The sequence below is a fragment of the Myxocyprinus asiaticus genome, chromosome 9 (assembly GCF_019703515.2).
Source record: "Myxocyprinus asiaticus isolate MX2 ecotype Aquarium Trade chromosome 9, UBuf_Myxa_2, whole genome shotgun sequence".
NCBI lineage: Eukaryota > Metazoa > Chordata > Actinopteri > Cypriniformes > Catostomidae > Myxocyprinus > Myxocyprinus asiaticus.
In genome coordinates, this window is record NC_059352.1 from 6,479,793 (window position 1) to 6,499,711 (window position 19,919).

Sequence of the window (19,919 nt, forward strand, 5' to 3'; positions counted from 1 at the left end):
GTTGGTGGCGCTAATCAACTGGCAAACACCGGCATTGGACGTGCAGCTGAAAATTATATACTTAAAAATAAATTGTTGCAGTTCATGAAGCCTTGGTACTGCAAACATAAGCCCGGTCTGTTTTTGAAAGTCTGCTTATGGTGTTTTGTCTTAATGTGCATTATTTAATATGTATATCACTGTGCCAGATATATTCTCATGGAATTAAAACTAGCAGAGAGGTTCAGTTATGCGCCAAGCTCGTATTAAAATCCCATAAAAAGATTTGTTACATGCAATGTTTTAGACAAACAAACTGCAGAACCACACTGCTATTTTTATTGCAAGGATAATATAACAAAGTACTGCAATAATTTAAATAAAGTCAATGAGACAGTATTTTCTTTTATATTATTTTTAATAAATGCATCATATTTTATCCTATACTGTTCAATGTACATTATTCCACGTGCATTTATATCACTGTACCTTGTGTTATATTATCCAGGCATTATAAAAAGAGAAGTTGGGTTCTGAAGTCCGTTTGGAAGATAACTCTAAATACATATACAGTTGTGCTCAAAAGTTTGAATAACCTGGCAGAAATTGTGAAATTTTGGCATTGATTTTGAAAATATGACTGATCATGTCTTTATTTAAGGATAGTGATCATATGAAGCCATTTATTGTCACATAGTTGTTTGGCTCCTTTTTAAATCATAATGATAACAGAAATCACCCAAATGGCCCCGATCAAAGGTTTACACACCCTTGAATGTTTGGCCTTGTTACAGACACACAAGGTTACACACGCAGATTTAAATGGCAATAAAAGGTTAATTTCCCACACCTGTGGCTTTTTATAGTCAATAGTCAATGAGTTTGTTAGCTCTCACGTGGATGCACTGAGCAGGCTAGATACTGAGCCATGGGGAGCAGAAAAGAACTGTCAAAGGACCTGCGTAACAAGGTAATGGAACTTTATAAAGATGGATATAAAAATATATCCAAAGCCTTGAAAATGCCACTCAGTACTGTTCAATCACTTATTAAGAAGTGGAAAATTCGGGGATCTCTTGATACCAAGTCATGGTCAGGTAGACCAAGAAAGATTTCAGCCACAACTGCCAGAAGAATTGTTCGGGATACAAAGAAAAACCCACAGGTAACCTCAGGAGAAATACAGGCTGCTCTGGAAAAAGACGGTGTGGTTGTTTCAAGGAGCACAATACGACGATACTTGAACAAAAATTAGCTGCATGGTTGAGTTGCCAGAAAGAAGCCTTTACTGCGCCAATGCCACAAAAAAGCCCGGTTACAATATGCCCGACAACACCTTGACACGCCTCAAAGCTTCTGGCACACTGTAATTTGGAGTGACTAGACCAAAATAGAGCTTTATGGTCACAACCATAAGCGCTATGTTTGGAGAGGGGTCAACAAGGCCTATAGTGAAAAGAATACCATCCCCACTGTGAAGCATGGTGGTGGCTCACTGATGTTTTTGGGGGTGTGTGAACTCTAAAGGCACGGGGAATCTTGTGAAAATTGATGGCAAGATAAATGCAGCATGTTGCCAGAAAATACTGGCAGACAATTTGCATTCTTCTGCACAAAAGCTGCGCATGGGACGCTCTTGAACTTTCCAGCACGACAATGACCCTAAGCACAAGGCCAAGTTGACCCTCCAGTGGTTACAGCAGAAAAAGGTGAAGGTTCTGGAGTGGCCATCACAGTCTCCTGACCTTAATATCATCGAGGCACTCTGGGGAGACCTCAAATATGCAGTTCATGCAAGTCGACCAAAGACTTTGCATGACCTGGAGGCATTTTGCCAAGACGAATGGGCAGCTATACGACCTGCAAGAATTTGGGGCCTCATAGACAACTATTGCAAAAGACTGCACGCTGTCATTGATGCTAGAGGGGGCAATACACAGTATTAAGAACTAAGGGTATGCAGACTTTTGAACAGGGGTCATTTCATTTTTTTCTTTGTTGTCATGTTTTGTTTTATGATTGTGCCATTCTGTTATAATCTACAGTTGAATATGAATCCCATAAGAAATAAAAGAAATGTGTTTTACCTGCTCACTCATGTTTTCTTTAAAAATGGTACATATATTACCAATTCTCCAAGGGTATGCAAACTTTTGAGCACAACTGTATTTATGCAACAGTGATCTTTACTCATCTCACTTGCTTCAAAAAAAAACACAGATTATAAACTCCTCAAAATGCATCAACATCATGGAAAGAACATAATGACTAACCCTAACAGTTATGACGAATTAGGTAAATAAATGCTTTAACAGTGTTCAGTATATTAAACTCTTACAGCTGAAGATGTGGGGAGGAGACTGGTATAAATGTTTGTAGAAAAGCAAACTGTGCCGCCTACTGTACAGGAGTGAAATAGTTTTTCATTTCATGGTTTAACAGCCTCTGTGTGAACAGACCTTCTGTCATAGGTTCGTCTCGCAAAATTGTCATGATTTGGCGTGAACAGACCTTTATGCAGAATAACAGTCAGTTTCATACATTCTGCCTTTTGTGCTCTACGGAATAAACAAAGTCATATGGGTTTGTAACACCATGAGGGTGAGTAAATGACCATTTAAATTTTAGATTAACTATCCCTTTAAAATGTACTAACACTAGTATTAGTACTAAGTACTAATGCTACCTTCAAGTCATGATTACATTTATGAGATGAGCGCACATGAACCAAAATTTTGTAATTACCAGTGAGAAATGTTGCTGTCTTCAAGTCATGTCGGAACGATCGTATTTGGGTCACTGACAAATAATCGAGTTTAAAAAGCGTGTGTCAAGTTCGTACAAATGTTTACCATTTGGATCCATGTTGGTTTCACAAATCTTTGAAAAAAATTAAAAGCAGTTTCTCCAAAAAAAAAAAAAAAAAAAAAAAAAAAATACATAAATTGATTTAAAAAATGTCATTTGGTGTAACCATCAAGTGCAAGGTATGTAAACACTTTACTTATCTTATACTTCCCATATATTAGAGTGCATGCAAATTAAACAGTTAATTTGAAAAATACCATGATTTTCTGAGTCAAGAAAATCAAGAAGTTTTCTTAAGGTTACACCAGATTTCCCGATTTGATTCCGATTCACAAGCACTCGGTTTGATTTTGATTAGATTTACAGGAGTACATTTCAGTTATAATGTCCCTTTTGTTTACATTTGAAAGAAATTATCTTAAGGCTAATGCTGTTAATTATACAGGGGACCTTATAACAAGGTACATTATAAAAATATTAATTTTACTAATTATATTTTATTAGTTTTTTATAATTTCAAAAATAAACAAATCAATGTATTCAATCAATAAATATGATAATATACTGCATATATTATTTTTGTTACATGTTTATTGTTTAATAACATCATTTTTTATCTACAGGTATTTACATTGATTTGTTGAACACGTGTTAAAAACCGGTAAAAACCGGTACTGTCTCTTTAAGAAAGACAGCATTTCTGGAAAGAGCGTCTGTAAATTAGCGCATGTTAAGGAGAGATGACTCGAACAGCTTTATGTCATCTGTCCTATGCATTTAATTAGAATTAAATGTTTATTTTTTGTAGTTTCTGATCAACAACTGACTTAAGAGAACAGATAGGGTATTAAAAGAGACATTATTCAATGACAAATGGGTCGTGTGTATCTCGTCTTTGGACACGCATTACATGGAACAACTTTTACTCTCAACACACAGAGAAAGGATCTGGACAGATATATGGATCTTTATAGTCTGGACAGAAAAAGCGAACGTTACATCACTGACCCATATATGAGATGTGTGCACATGCACGCCTTGAAGGCAGAATCAGAACAGGTAAAAATAATTTAATTTCATTAAAAATACAAAATGCACAAGAACAACACACATGGTCACCAAGATCTTGAAGTTTTTAGTCTCTTTTCCACACACATAAGTAGGAAGAAACTCGCACCAGTGCAAGAACTGTCCCTTTGCACTATCCCATGAACAGCTATATACAAAGAGTTCAAGAAAGGTTGACCAATCATGGCCTGTAAATACAGTGCCACAATGTTACTGAGGTATGTTGTTCTTTAGCTCAAAACGGCTATATACCTGTTTGGATTTCATCTTGTTGTATTGGTTCACAAGGTCCAATTTGCTGTGACCTAAAGTCATACGTTTCTCATCACGCCGATGAATCCCTTTATCCTGACCCAGTCTGTCTTTTGGCATGGGACCCGGTGGAGGAGGTCCCTGCTTACTCTCTGGCTCGTTCTGAGAAAGATCCGGACCGCCATACGGAGAGGTATGTGTGGGCAACTTCTGGAAGGCATGGGAATCTTTGTCCTTTGTGGAAGGGGTGAAGATGTCAGTGAACTTACTGAAGAAGGGGTTGGTGGTGGGACTGCGATGTTTTGGGGAGATTTTGCTATCAGGTGGAGACTGTTGAGATGGTGATGGAGGTTTTGGAGAGTTGTAGAGACCCATCGCCTGGAATTTAGATGTTTGCCCAGCAATGTTTGACCGGATGTACTCTGCTGCTCCCATCTTGGACCATTCCACACCGGAAGACTGATCTAATCCTAAAGAGTGGTGTTCCACAGTCTGACTTTGGTGCGTACCATTCGGAGGACCTCTTCCAATGTGGCTTCCTTGAGGCATTTGTTGCTCTGGGCTTATGACCCCTTTCCGGTCAGTACTCTTTTGTGAGTTTTCTGGGTTCTTTTTGTCATGTGTGACTTTGTAAACAGACTTGATACCTGGAGGTGCAGCTTTGATGCTGGAAACGCTACCACTTGATTGGCTACTGGAATTCTCTGAATACACACGCTCTTTGCTGCTATAGTCTGGGAGAAAGTCCAGCCCCAAGTTTGGTGCCATCATGCTGTAAGGGTAACAGGGTAGACCTTCTTCATCTGGATTGTGGAAACGGTCTATTATTTGAGAGTCGGCATACATGCAGCGGAATTCCCGATCGAAGCAGTCAGTAACGTGACCGGAGAAGTGCATTAGCATGTTGCTATGGACCTGAGCAGAGAGCCATGTAAAACTAGAGCAAAAGAGAGAAAAAGCATCTTAGTTTCACAATTGAAATGCAACCTGAAAAGTTATTGAATAGTCACCTGTAATTGTGATTGATTCTCGGAATAAAACTTTACATATGTTGGTTATAAAAGTTGAAAACAGAAACCATATAACCCTGCTGTCAATTAAAGTTTATGGATTACACTGTCTCATGCTAACAAAGCATTTAAGTATGTTCAAACAAACCATCGGTTTATGACTCAAATGCCTTACATAATATTGAAATAAAAGAGCAAGTGATAGGCTTTAAGTTAGATGCTCACAGTCAAATCTGTTTGTAGGTTAAACGGGCAAACCCTTTTCTTTCTTCGCAAGAAAGTAAATTGCATCTCAGCATGCATTATTCTCTGTTAAATCTTATCTTGAAAAGTTGAAAATGTTATTTTGTTTTCTCCCCAATTTGGAATGCCCAATTCCCAATGCGCTCTAAGTCCTCGTGGGTGCGTAGTGACTCGCCTCAATCTCAATTGCCTCCGTGTCTGAAACCGTCAATCCACGCATCTTAACACGTGGCTAGTTGAGCGCGTTACCGTGGCGACAGAGCGCGTGTGGAGGCTTCATGCTATTCTCTGTGGCATCCACACACAACTCACCATGCGCCCTACCGAGAGCGAGAACCACATTATAGCGACCTTGAGGAGTTTACCCCATGTGACTCTACTCTCCCTAGCAACCGGGCCAATTTGGTTGCTTAGGAGACCTGGTTGGAGTCACTCAGCACACCCTGGATTTGCACTCGCGACTCCAGGGGTGGTAGTCAGCGTCTTTACTCGCTGAGCTACCCAGGCCCCGTTTAAAATGTTAGGTTGACATAATTGTGTATGCAAGCAATTTCTCTTTGAACTCTATGCACTTCTTGTCAAACAAAAGTGTGAGCCTCACCCACTATCCACACTCAGTGTGTACTAACAAGCTACTATCGATAGCACTAACCCTGAAATAACAAGACAACTCCTTTACAAACTCGTTCCTCTTAACAATTTCTAAGCTTCATAACTAGACCAGATGAACCTATCTTTATAATCCATACAAGTCTGACATAGCTTGTTAGCGTGTAAAAGCTCCAAAATAAGTCTAATTATCAAAAAATAACATTAAAATTAACAATTAAACAACAGGGGAGACCGGGAGTAACACAAAATATCTTCAATCACAATCAAGAGTAATGGCACTTATTTATGCTGAGTAGAGTTCTTTCTCTGGCTAAGAAAAAGAAGCGTGATTGTTTCACTTTTTAAGAAATATATTCAACAACAAAATCTGAATTTGAGGTATAAAAGTTATTTTTTGGGATAAAGTCGTGATGGCTTTGTATTAAAACATATATATTTCATTGCTTGGTTGTTGGTTAAAAAATATGAATGACAGATGCTAACATTGTACAAGATTTTCTTATTGCTGTGAGGTTTGGGGTAATTGTTACTCTAGTTCTGATATAAAAAGGAACTGTGTGACTGAACTGAAGGATTGAATCTTTAAAATATGTAATGAACATTATTTCATAAATTATCTAGTTGAGGACTCAAAACCATTTTAAATAATGGTAACACTTTACAATAAGGTTCCATTAGTTAATGCACTGTATATCACGAGCTAACAATAAACAATATTTTTAAACAGCATTTATTAATCTTTGTTCAAGTTAATTGATAAAAACACAATACTTCATTGTTAGTTTATGTTAATTCATATTGCATTAAATAATGTTAACATATCCAACTTTTAATTTTTACGATATATTAGTAGACTAAATGTTGAAATTACCATTAACCGAGATTAACAAATGCTATTGAAGTATTGTTCATCGTTATTAATGTTAACAAATGCAGTTAACTAATGTTAATAAATGGAACATTAAAGTGCTAGCATAAAATAATACAGTAGTTCCCACTTACAATTTTGCATAAGAACACATATTCTTTACAGTAAAATAATTCAGATAATATTAAGTCAACAACTATTTAGTATATTAATTAGCAAACAATGATATTACTACTTTGAGGTCTGCTTTTATCTTATTATATCATTGCTTTGATGTGAGGTACAGTGGGTTATTATTTTGTCAAATGGGGGCAACTGTAACATTCTTACTACTTGTATGATCAAGTCTTTCTCAGTGTAAATATTTTAATGGTACTACTACTGTTGGCGCATATACATGTTTCTTATACCAAAGGTGGATTTAATAAGCAAACTCCCCTGGAGCCGGTTGCACCAGCTACACGTAAGTTACAACTTAGCCTAGTTGTGGGGTAAATGGGCACTAATTCACAATTTACGCACTACTAAATATTTGAGCGTTGCACCATTAAACTTAGGTAGGACGTAACTCTACGTATAAACTAAATATTTACGGAAGCCTCCGACCAGGAGTAACTGATGGAATAAAAAAGCAGACTCACTTAATGACATCAATGAGCTCATGTTTTGGTTGACAGTTATCCTACCTATACGGTTCTTCAGCATGAAACTGATCTAACGGTGCACTTTCCAGTTTCAACATATACGATATAAGATATTAAAATGAATAAATGTCTATTTTTCCAGCCTGTTGTATAAGTAATTATTCATTTATTGTCCCTTATTTGTTTTAGATAGTTATTAAATATTGTTATTTACATAGGCTAAATATACCATTAAAGATATCTTGTTTTATTACGTATCGTATTTTAATGGGGATATAATTTATTACAGCTGACAGTTACGTGAGCAAACAAGGTTTGAACATCAACTGTAATGAGATAAAACTGAATGCACGGCTTTTTAATACTTCTGTGTACAAATTTGAAGGCTGCTTATTGGATCAATTAATGTAAACGTCATATTATGCGACTACGCATCACTTTGCGGCGAGCTTACGACCTACTAGTTAAGTCTTCTCTTAAGACCAGGTGGTGCAACCAAATTAAGCAAACTAACTAGTAGTTACTAAGCCCTTAGTGTGAACTTTACATCCTAACTTTCGTGAGAACTTACGCACAGCTGGTGCAACCCTTCCCTGGTCTCCCATACACTTCATAACAATAACAGAGATGAGGCTAACGCTAATACAAAAGGACACAGTGCACCTGAGAAATGCAGAGTCATCATGTTTTCATTGCTAAGCTGCTCGAGTATACAGATGTCTGCTGAGGCGCATGAGGTGCAGCTCAAGCCCCGTCATCTCCCCGGTAGAGCTGCCAAAACGCTGCCATATGCTTAAATGTTTAACATAATACAGAGTGATATAGCTGAAATGAGATAAGCCCTGGGCATTTCAACATGAATAATTTAAAGCACAACAGAATTTCTCCTGTGAAAACGTTGGCACTGCGTCTGTTGGTGTAATCGCTGTCAAAAATCCTGCATGAGGCATGTTAGTGCCGCAAGACAAAATGAGCTATAAAGATTTTGCATTGTTAATGAATATGCCATCTCATAGACATTGTGTACCCCACATCCCAGCCCCCCCAACTAAAATGTACCATAGTAACCATAGTTCATGCCAAAAATACTATAGCTACTATAGTTAGTATACTGTTACTACAATGAAACTGTAATAACATGGTATTAGACAACATCATAGAAAAATGTAACAAAATGAAAGATTCTGAAAGCTTTCTTACACCGTTTGAAGGGGATCTTATATTAATTTATTATGACTTTACCATAGTTAAAAATGTAACTGTAGTAATTATGGTATTTTAATCATATTTACTATGGGGAAAAAAATCATGAACATGCTGAATTACATTATACATGAATAAAAACATGGATAAAATATGAATATCCTACCTATACGATCCAGCTATGACTTCCTCACGGTCAATGATCATGAATTTCTCCTGAATTTGACCCGTGAATTTCTTCCCACTTTTGGTGCAATATGTGTCACCACATACACTTCTTATCCGCATATTCTGAAAGAAGTAAAATTACATTAATTGAACGTCACTTGATGATTAGAGTAAAAACATTACATAAGCACTACATAAATTAGAATAAAACATACAAGTAAAGTCCTTTTTACACTGTAACAAGGGATAATAACAATAGTAATAATACTCACAAGATGATTACAAAAAAACGCATTTGTGTTTTGGCCAGCCAACATAATAAAGAAAAGGCCCGAACATGAAAAGTATGTTTATTTAACTTGACAACTGCATTTATTCTGAATGACCTGATACACATAGAGCTACTATGTTACACTTTTTGGTGAAATCAACCAACAAATGGTTTGCTTATAGTTGTCTCTGCATTTTAAGTTGGAATACGTTTTTTTTTTTACATTGAAACTATTTCACATCACATCAGTTTTCAGACATATTTGGTATAGCAGAACACATACACTGATCAGCCACAACATTAAAACCACCTGCCTAATATTGTATAGGTCCCCCTCGTGCTGCCAAAACAGCACCAACCCGCATCTCAGAATAGCATTCTGAGATGACATTCTTCTCACGACAATTGTACAGAGCGGTTATCTGATTTACCATAGACTTTGTCAGTTTGAACCAGTCTGGCCATTCTCTGTTGACCTCTCTCATCAACAAGGCATTTCCATCCACAGAACTGCTGCTCACTGGATGTTTTTTGTTTTTGGCACCATTCAGAGTAAATTCTAGAGACTGTTGTGCGTGAAAATCCCAGGAGATCAGAAGTTACAGAAATACTCAAACCAGCCCATCTAGCACCAACAATCATGCCATGGTCCAAATCACTGAGATCACATTTTCCCCCCATTCTGATGGTTGATGTGAACATTAATTGAAGCTCCTGACCTGTATCTGCATGATTTTATACACTGTACTGCTGCCACACGATTGGCTGTTTAGATAATCGCATGGATGATTATTGGTGCTAGATGGGCAGGTTTGAGTATTTCTGTAACTGCTGGTTTCTTGAGATTTTCACACACAACAATCTCTAGAGTTTACTCAGAATAATGCCAAAAGCAAAAACATCCAGTGAGCGGCAGTTCTGTGGATAGAAACACCTTGTTGATGAGAGAGTTCAACAGAGAATGGCCAGACTGGTTCGAACTGACAAAGTCTACGGCAACTCAGATAACCGCTCTGTACAATTGTGGTGAGAAGAATATCATCTCAGAATGGCTGATCGGTGTAAGTTAAATGATAAATATTGCACCATACTCAATGCTCATAGTCTTGACTTACATTCAGGTGTGAATTCTGGATGTCAAGTTCTGTGCACATACTCAAAAAATGGCTGAGATTCTTCTCGTCCAGTAGAATATAAACTGGAACCCGGCGCTTGTTGGAGGCCTCCATTAAGTCACAGAACAAGTCCACATCTGTAAATATATCCATGACTATAGCGATAACCTGTATTACATAGAGAAGTTGTTAGGGCATGTATCACAACTCGCTGCAATCTTCAAATATACTTAAGTTCACTGATTAACTTAATGTAAGTGGTCTCTGTGATATAACCATTACATAATGTTTTATTGAATTATTAAATATGAATTATTTAAGTATGTTTACTTGGTCAATGGGAACATTTGAGGGCATTTATACAGCTGTTATTAAACATTCATAGAGTTATTAGCGCTTTTGTAGTATTATTTATGTTGTTTTCTGCAAATAGTTGTTACGTGTGATGTCACCATTAGGGTGATCTGTGGCCCCTTTAGTCAAATTGGACCCTGTTAACATTATCTCAGTTCTCTTTGTGCATTTCTGTGGACAAATACGTTTATTTAATGACTGACCTAGAATCAGTAATAAACTTTATTTAAGCTGTTATCATATTAACTAAATTTGAGTCCATTCAATTAAAATTAAGTAGAAACAATAACATTTAAAAAGCAATTTTGAATAAGCATACTTGCATCTACACTGCCTGGCCAAAAAACAAGTTGCCGTTTGGATTTAAATAAGCAGATACTTAAGAGCCTATGATTGAATCATTATTGCAGTGATTAATATGTTTCAGCTGGCAACAATTCTTTTAACCCTAACTGATGCAGTGTGTATCTTCTCATTTCTTAAACAACCATGTCGGAAGACTAATCCCGTGGTCATGGAAAAGATGTTACTGTGTTTCAGAAGAGGCAAATTATTGGCCTGCATCAAGCAAAGAAAACACTAAGGAGAAAAAATATTGTAAGTACTTAAAAATAAAATATTTTTCATGTCATTAAGTTTTTAAAGCCTTTAAAGGAAATCACATATCCTTATTTTATTATTATATTTCAAGTTAAATGTGTAAAAATGACTTCTTAAGGTGTATGAAGCACACATGTAGAAAAAAGCACACATTAAGAAATATGACAATTATATGACAATTAATCGTGAAAACCCTTAAAGAGACAATTAATCCTCATAGTCCTAAAACAGACAATTAATCGTCAGCCAAATTTCATAATTGTGACAGTCCTACTGGTGGCACAGGCATATTCCAGGACGATAATGCCTAGGTTAATCGGGCTCAAATTATGAAAGAGTGGTTCAGGGAGCATGAGGAATCATTTTCACACATGAATATTATGAATTTTTGAGTCACAAATATCAAGAAGTTTTCTTAGCGTTACTCCATTTGACCTGAATAAAATGTGCCTTTCCATCACATTTCAAAATATCAGATTTTTTTTTTTTAATCTTCACACACAGTCTGGTCACATGTTGCATGTTGGTTACACCACCTGACTTTGATTCGATGGAGAAAGGTTTTTCATATATAAAAAAACATTTTAAAACAAAATTGTTTCACTGCTTTTTTTTTTGCTTTTTTTTTTAAATAATCAATTATTCCAAACTACTTACCAACATTTCTTTTTTCAAGAACTTCAGCTTTTAACGAGACAGTTACACTACTAAAAAAAAATATCAAGATGACATTGAACTCAGAAATTGAAAGCATGTTCATCAAATTAGAGGTGTATTCAAGTAATTGTTTTGTGTGAATTGCATATTTAATGTACTTTTGAATAACTTAAATAGATTTGAATAATAATAATAATAATAATAATAACCATAGTTTAATGTCACTGACCCTTAAGCCACACTTAAACATGTATGAATGTCATTGCATTTCATGAGAAAATATCAAACCAAGTGGCCTCTGTGATAAATGATGCCAATACTTTTCTCAAAACAAGGAATGTTTTGGTTTACCAAAATGCACTGTAACAATCCAATGTGTCTAAATCATAATAGAATTATATAGATTATGTTGTCTCAGAAATACAATACTGTGTCAGGGGAGAAATATGGAAACCACAAGGAAGTACAACAGCAGCCATTGTTCTGTCACTGTCAAAACATCATTTAAACACATTTTTATATTCACACACCCAGTTGTTCTTACGCTCTTCTCTTTACTAATCAGACCTTTGTCATTTAGGACATGTTCTGCTAAGTTTGACAACCATAAAATGCCCAAATACTTTCAGTTTTCAATATATAAAAAGTATATCTATTGTTTTACCATTTGAAACTTTGAAAACGCCTTTGTGTGCAATGTTTTCCTTTAAGTTTGCTAGTGCAAAGTGCATATGATTTTATATGTTGTTATGTACTGAAATGACATTCCTACAGTTTTAAGTGTGGCTTAGGTGTCCAAACTTGATGTCGGCCAGGCCGATTAATATTTGGCCATTTTGCGATTATCGGCATCCGCCGATAACCGTGTTCGCTTAGCCGGATAGTATTCCCTTTTGTCAGTTCCAAAATCTACCAAAAGATTTGTCAATGGATAGACAACACTTTGTTTTCAAGGTTTTTTCTTGTGGAGTTTGTGCAAATTTGAGAAAACATTGCATGAAATAAGTGTTTGTTTCACTTTAGAAAAGTTGTGTACATCTGTTGTTAAATTATAATTTGTTTATCGGCATTTAAATCGGCCATCCTGCTCTCTAGATATCGTATCGGCCCTTGAAAATCCCATATAGGTCGACCACTAGTCCAAATACTTAGTGGATTATAGTTTATAATTCGATATTATATGGGTCTAATTATTCGTGCTAATGTGGTTTACCAAATGCATTGAAACAGTCTAAATACAAACTAAAATGTGTTAAAAATGTCCTTGTTTACTTGTGACGTAACGAATGACTGGAAAATACTCCAATGACACAAGTAGACACAGAAATTCAATCATGTTCCATAAAAAAAAAAAAAAAAAAAAAAAACATAAGTTGTGCCACTGTCAAAACATAATTTGTTTGTCATTTTTCTTGGGTAGGATTTGGTTTCTGTTGTTCTTACCTTCTTTGCTTTACTGATGAGAGATCGAATCAGATCTTTGAAATTTTGGGACTTGTCCCTCTGAAAGTGTATCTGCGCCTCTGTGGGGCCATATCGGTTGGAGAGCTCGGGCCAGCCCAACTCCAACATCGGAGGCTCCTCATCGGACATCATGGGAAAGTAAGTCCCCGAAGTGAGTTCGGACACCGTGTCTCCTTCCTCCATGTCCACTCCATTAATGCCGCTGTCCGTGCTGCCAGTCTTGGCCACATTTTCGGTGATATAGCGTATTTCCAGCGAGGACAGAAAGTTCACTTCTCTTTCTTCATTTAGGACTTTTCTATACTCCTTTTCCCCCTGTTCCAAGAGCGCGTCCGTGGCGAGCCGTGCAGTTTCATTGTGGCTCAGTTCGAGTGCCGATCCCTGTCTCCAAGAGTTCTTCACCTCCTCCAGTCGGCTGGCGAGCTTGCCGAGTGGTTTGCGCGTAGGGTTCGCTGGACGCCAAGGCTCTGAGCTGGTCATTTCCGCGACAAATGTCTCTTCAGCTAAGCAGGATTTCACAAAAAGCACGAGTTGTTACAGGTAGTGTATTCCGAAGGGTCTCAACTGACCTTGTTTGCTGTCATCTTAGTTAGAATACACTATTCCCGGGAGCTTCGTCGCGTATTATTATGAACTTGCTGGGAAACTAAAAGTTTTGCTCCCCCACCTGTGTGTGTGTGTGTGTGTGTGTGTGTGTGTGTGTGTGTGTAGCTGCTCACCTGCCCTGATCCACCAGTGGTTCCACCTCCCTCTCACGTGACGTGGAAAGAAAACTATGGAGTTAAATATGTGCCACAATTCTGCACGCGCAAAATTATATTTTGAGCGCACAAAAATGCCCTGCACGTGCAAGATGAAATGAGCGCACAAAAAGTTATTTTGCACACGCAAAGAGGATATTTTGAGTGCAAAAAAAAAAAACAAAAAAACAAAAAACAAACAAACAAAAAAAAATGTTCTGCATCCACAAGAAGATATTTTGAGCGCACAACAAATGTTCTGCATGCGCAAGATGAAATTGAGCGCACAAAAAGTTATTTTGCACACGCAAAGAGGATATTTTGAGTGCACAACAAATGTTCTGCATGCGCAAGATGAAATTGAGCGCACAAAAAGTTATTTTGCACACACAAAGAGGATATTTTGAGTGCAAAAAAACAAACAAACAAAAAAAAATGTTCTGCATCCACAAGATGATATTTTGAGCGCACAACAAATGTTCTGCATGCGCAAGATGAAATTGAGCGCACAAAAAGTTATTTTGCATACGCAAAGAGGATATTTTGAGTGCAAAAAAAAAAAAAATTCTGCATCCACAAGATTATATTTTGGGTGCACAAAAAATGTTCTGCACGCACAAGATGAAATTGAGTGCACAAAAAGTTATTTTGCACATGCAAGATGATATTTTGAGCACACAAAAATGTTCTGCACACGCAAGATTATATTTTAAGCACGCAAAAAGTTATTTTGCTTGTGCTTGAACTCAGTTTTGTAAAGCAATGTATCTTCTTGCAAAGATAAATTCAGTTTGAGCAAACGAAAATCAATTTTGCACTTGAAAAAAGTTTATTTGAATGTGAATTTGCTCAGAATACCCACTCTGCATGCAAAATACGTTTTTGCATGCTCAAAATATCCTCTTGCACACGCAGAAATTTTTTTTGTGCGCTCAAAATATTATTTTGTGCACGTAGAATTGTGGCAAAAGTATAACTCCATAGAAAACAAGCCCTGCTGTCCCTCCAAGGAGTTTAATGGGCAAACAATCTAAATATGGTGTAGGCCTACCCACTTTGAGACCCCTCACACTGTAGCACGGATAAAGTTATTAAGACATAAGAGCGGATTAGAATTGCTGCAGTTTGCCTTTATATATATCGACATTGTACAGTCTTATGAGTTGTTCCACTAATATGATCAAATCTAATCTAACTGTCCTGACAAATCTCAATTTACATGACATATACCTCATTTTAGGGTGCTGAAAGTGATTTTTTGGAGGTTGGGTTGGGTACAACACTACACATAAAATGTCCCTGTTACCTGACAGCACGTTTACAAGCACAGTTACAATCGAGCTACAATCTTCATCTGTCTGCCCACAATAATACAATGCACAATTGAATATTTGAAGGAAGGCTGTCAAATACGCCAGGTTAAAGGTGCACTCAGTAACTTTTGTCTTTGTGTCATCTTGAACATACGCTGACAATTAGCAGCTTGAATGCAGCATCATTTAAAATCAATAGTTTTCAGTTTTAGATGCCATTGTAGAAATTTTAATCAAAGAGTGAAAGTGTCAAATAGCAGGACGGTTACTGAGATTAAGCGAGTAGTATTAGGATGGTCATGTGATTCTAATATGGCAGCCCCCATGTGCGGACCCTCTCCATGTAGAATAAAACAGCTTTTATAAGGTTACTTAGATTACTGGAGTCTTCATTTTAATATGAGTGGTCATGATTTCCTACATGTATTGCAACATTACAGTTCATGTCTTTAGGAGTTAAACTTTAACTTTATGAGGTAAAAATGACTGAGTGCACCTTTAAATAAAAGTTGCACATCACCTCCATCTTTTGGAGCATGCGCACAACGTAGAGGCCAATTGTTGTCCGATTACCCTGTAAACATGCTGGGCGAAGCCGAGCTACAATCGCATTATCTAGGTCTGTTAGTCCGACTTAAAATAAGATGTGATTTCAGTCGGACTAGAGCGTTTACGTGACATTATAAAAAAGTGCATGTAAACGGGCTGACTGAAATAGGTGTTCTGAGATATAATAGTGAGTGTCTGCCCTTTTTAAGCCAATCAGAAAACTCTACGCTGTATGCCTGTAATCATTTTGCATGGCATGGGGGTGGCCTGGGGGTGGCCTGGGGGGGCATTGCTCCCCTAGATTTTCCTTGTGCCCCTCAGAAATTTCAGACACCCCCCCACTCCGGTCAGATGGCCCACTCTTACCTGGTTGGACTGCGAAGCTAGAGAACCAATTGCCCACCCTAAATGCCTTATGAAAACCTAGGAGAAACAATTTAATTTAAATATCTCAGCAAATATTATTGACTGCTTTGGGAAAATGTGAAGATTTGGCCAAAGTTCTTTAACCTGTGCAACAGGAACCATTCATGTGATCTGCCTGATATGCCGGTTCTCTTTTTGTGAACCATGTCTGCCTCATTTGAATAGTAAATAAAGTGCAAAGGATGTCACTTGTGTGATTCATTTACATGAGTGATGTGTAAAGATGATCATGAAGCAAAAAATGACAAAGAAAGCAAACATACTCGTAGGGCAGGTCAAATGTTCCATTTCAGATGTACGTCACCGTTCTGAGGGCACAAGCATATAATGTTCGCATTTAAACACCGAAAACTTTTTCGATGAAATAGCAAAACTTTATAATATTTGTAACAACAGCAGAGACTTCTCAACCCTTTTAAAATGACACTGGTTGTTTTCATGTTTTTGTCTCTATTGTCCTGCAGCGAGTTATTTTAGGACTTCCTCTCTTTCTCTGTAAGGTAGCAGCCACCCTAAATCCTGGCCAATTACATAAATCGTAGCTTTTCCATGACATGTGTCTTACAAAGGGGAAACAAATGCAAGCACAACACCAGTATTTTCTTTGTTTAAAGTACTGAATGGATATTTTTAAACTCACATTTCAATCTTAGTTTGAGCTGTTAGTTATAGAAAGCATTCACACGTAGTTACTGCTTTGGAACGCCCACATATTTAGGCTATACAAATAAGCACAGCTGCTTGATAGGCCAAGGACCTCTTGGTGGATAGAGAGAAAAGAAATTGTAAAAGAAATTGAGAGTTATATTTCAAGCCTGGACTATGATAACATGCATAGTACTATGAGAAGGATACATATTATTCTGACCAATCTACAATGGGGCCAAGAGGATTTTCTGATGTATAAAGAAATAATTTCTGACTGTTCACTCAGGCTGTCATATGTCCCAGATGTCTGATGTAGCACATTGTGGACACATTGCATGGAAAAATAATTGGAGTCATGAGGAGTTTTGAATAATGGCTTCACTGTGTGTGACAAAACAGTCCATTTTTTGAAGATGAAGGAAAATTTGAATTTTTCATGAATAAAACGAGAGTTCAGGGAGAGAAATGTTACCCTTCTAAACAAGGTATTCAAAATACCCCACAAAACCAGGGCAGACAAACAGTCTCTCTTTTGTTTTTAATCTTGTTTTTGGTCCCATATTTGAAGCTAAAATATGATTAGCTGAAATACACTAATTTTAAAAAGGGTAAAACACATGGACCTGAAAAATCAAAGTAATATTACATATCACATAAGCATATCACTATTAAATAAGGGCATTTCTGCTAAATGGCAATGCTCATCAAACCATTTCATCAATATTATCTGTTTCCAACTAAATTTGGATAAACCAAGTAACACAAGCATGATAAAAATGCAGCAAAAAAAGAAACATCCTTTTTTCAGGACACTGTATTTTAAAGATCATTTTGTAAAAATCCAAATAATTTTACAGATCTTTATTTGGAAAGGGTTTAAACAATGTTTTCCATACTTGTTCAATGAATCATAAACAATTAATGGACATGCACCCGTGGAACGGTCATTAAGACACTAACAGCTTACAGATGGTAGGCAATTAAGGTCACAGTTATAAAAAAAACACCAAAAGAAAGATGCTCAGGGTCCCTGTTCATCTGCATGAACGTGCCTTAGGCATGCTGCATGGAGGCATGAGGACTGCAGATGTGGCCAGGGCAATAAACTGCAATGTCCGTACTGTGAGACACCTAAGACAGCACTACAGGGAGACAGGAAGGACAGCTGATCATCCTCGCAGTGGCAGACCATGTGTAACAACACCTGCACTGGATCGGTACATCCGAATATCACACCTGCGGGACAGGTAAAGGATGGCAACAACAACAGCCGAGTTACACCAGGAACGCACAATCCCTCCATCAGTGCTCAGACTGTCCGCAATAGTCTGAGAGAGGCTGGACTGAGGGCTTGTAGGCCTGTTGTAAGGCAGGCCCTCACCAAATATCACTGGCAACAATGTCGCCGATGGGCACAAACCCACCTTCGCTGGACCAGACAGGACTGGCAAAAAGTGCTCTTCACTGACGAGTCGCAGTTTTGTCTCACCAGGGGTGATGGTCGGTCTCGCGTTTATCGTCGAAAGAATGAGCGTTACGCCGAGGCCTGTACTCTGGAGCAGGATTGATTTGGAGGTGGAGGGTCCATCATGGTCTGGGGTGGTATGTCACAGCATCATCGGACTGAGCTTGTTGTCATTGCAGGCAATCTCAACGCTGTGCGTTACAGGGAAGACATCCTCCTCCCTCATGTGGTACCCTTCCTGCAGGCTCATCCTGACATGACTCTCCAGCATGACAATGCCACCAACCATACTGCTCGTTCTGTGCGTGATTTCCTGCAAGACAGGAATGTCAGTGTTCTGCCATGGCCAGCGAAGAGCCCAGATCTCAATCCCATTGATCACGTCTGGGACCTGTTGGATCGGAGGGTGAGGGCTAGGACCATTCCCCCAGAAATGTCCGGGAACTTGCAAGTGCCTTGGTGGAAGAGTGGGGTAACATCTCACAACAAGAACTGGCAAATCTGGTGCAGTCCATGAGGAGGAGATGCACTGCAGTACTTAATGCAGCTGGTGGCCACACCAGACACTGACTGTTACTTTTGATTTTGACCCCCCCCCCCCCCCCCTTTGTTCTGGGACACATTATTCCATTTCTGTTAGTCACATGTCTGTGAAACTTGTTCAGTTTATGTCTTAGTTGTTGAATCTTTTTATGTTCATAAAAATATTTACATATGTTAAGTTTGCTGAAATAAATGCAGTTGAAAGTGAGAGGACGTTTCTTTTTTTGCTGAGTTTACAATAACTTTATGACTCACGCTATTATACACTGCAAATGAATTGAATCATTGCTGTTGATTTATACTAATATGTGAAGCAATGACCGCATCATCTCATTAGAACTGACGAAGCAGGTTTGTCGAGATGCTCATGTCTAATTCACATGAAAAAGCCCCCAACTGTGTCAATAGGAAAACTGATCGCTAAAGAGTTTATATAACACTTATCCAATGTTTGCAAGTGTTGTAGCTATGCGTGACTTTACGTTTTGATGTCATAAGCAAAGAATCATCTGATGATTTTAAATGTCATGTAAGCACGGTTCTTCTGTTGTTGGATTTTTTTGAATAAACTGATTACAGGTAGTTATCATCGTATTGTTGAATTATTACATTATTTTACATCATCTAGCACCCACCTAGCAACGCCTTGACAACAACCAAGAGCACCCTACCATTGTGACAGCGACTGGCACCATTTACTTTTTCTACAGAAAAATTAATTTGCCTTTTCTGTCTGCATTTTTGAAAGAAATTATATCAAATTTGCCCTTAAATTGGCATAAGAAGATAATTTGACATAAAGAACTTTTTTAATCTTTACTGGTTCACTCTCTGGATCTTTACAAAATAATTGTTAACTAGAGAGGTAAAGTTTGTCAAGACAAACTTTGTTTAAAAGAAGATTTTTTTTGGCCTTTTG

At 37.6% G+C, this 19,919-nt stretch overlaps 1 protein-coding gene across 1 annotated transcript; it reads right to left on the reverse strand.

Moving 5' to 3' along the window:
- Nucleotides 1-3,738: 3,738 nt before the first annotated feature.
- LOC127446428 (protein FAM83C-like) lies at nucleotides 3,739-13,975 on the reverse strand. The gene is made up of 4 exons (XM_051707329.1): nucleotides 13,296-13,975; nucleotides 10,242-10,409; nucleotides 8,854-8,978; nucleotides 3,739-5,044 (listed from the first exon to the last, which is right to left on the reverse strand). Exons 1-4 carry the CDS (start codon nucleotides 13,794-13,796, stop codon nucleotides 4,066-4,068), a joined length of 1,773 nt encoding a protein of 590 aa, XP_051563289.1. The 5' UTR covers nucleotides 13,797-13,975; the 3' UTR covers nucleotides 3,739-4,065.
- Nucleotides 13,976-19,919: the final 5,944 nt, after the last annotated feature.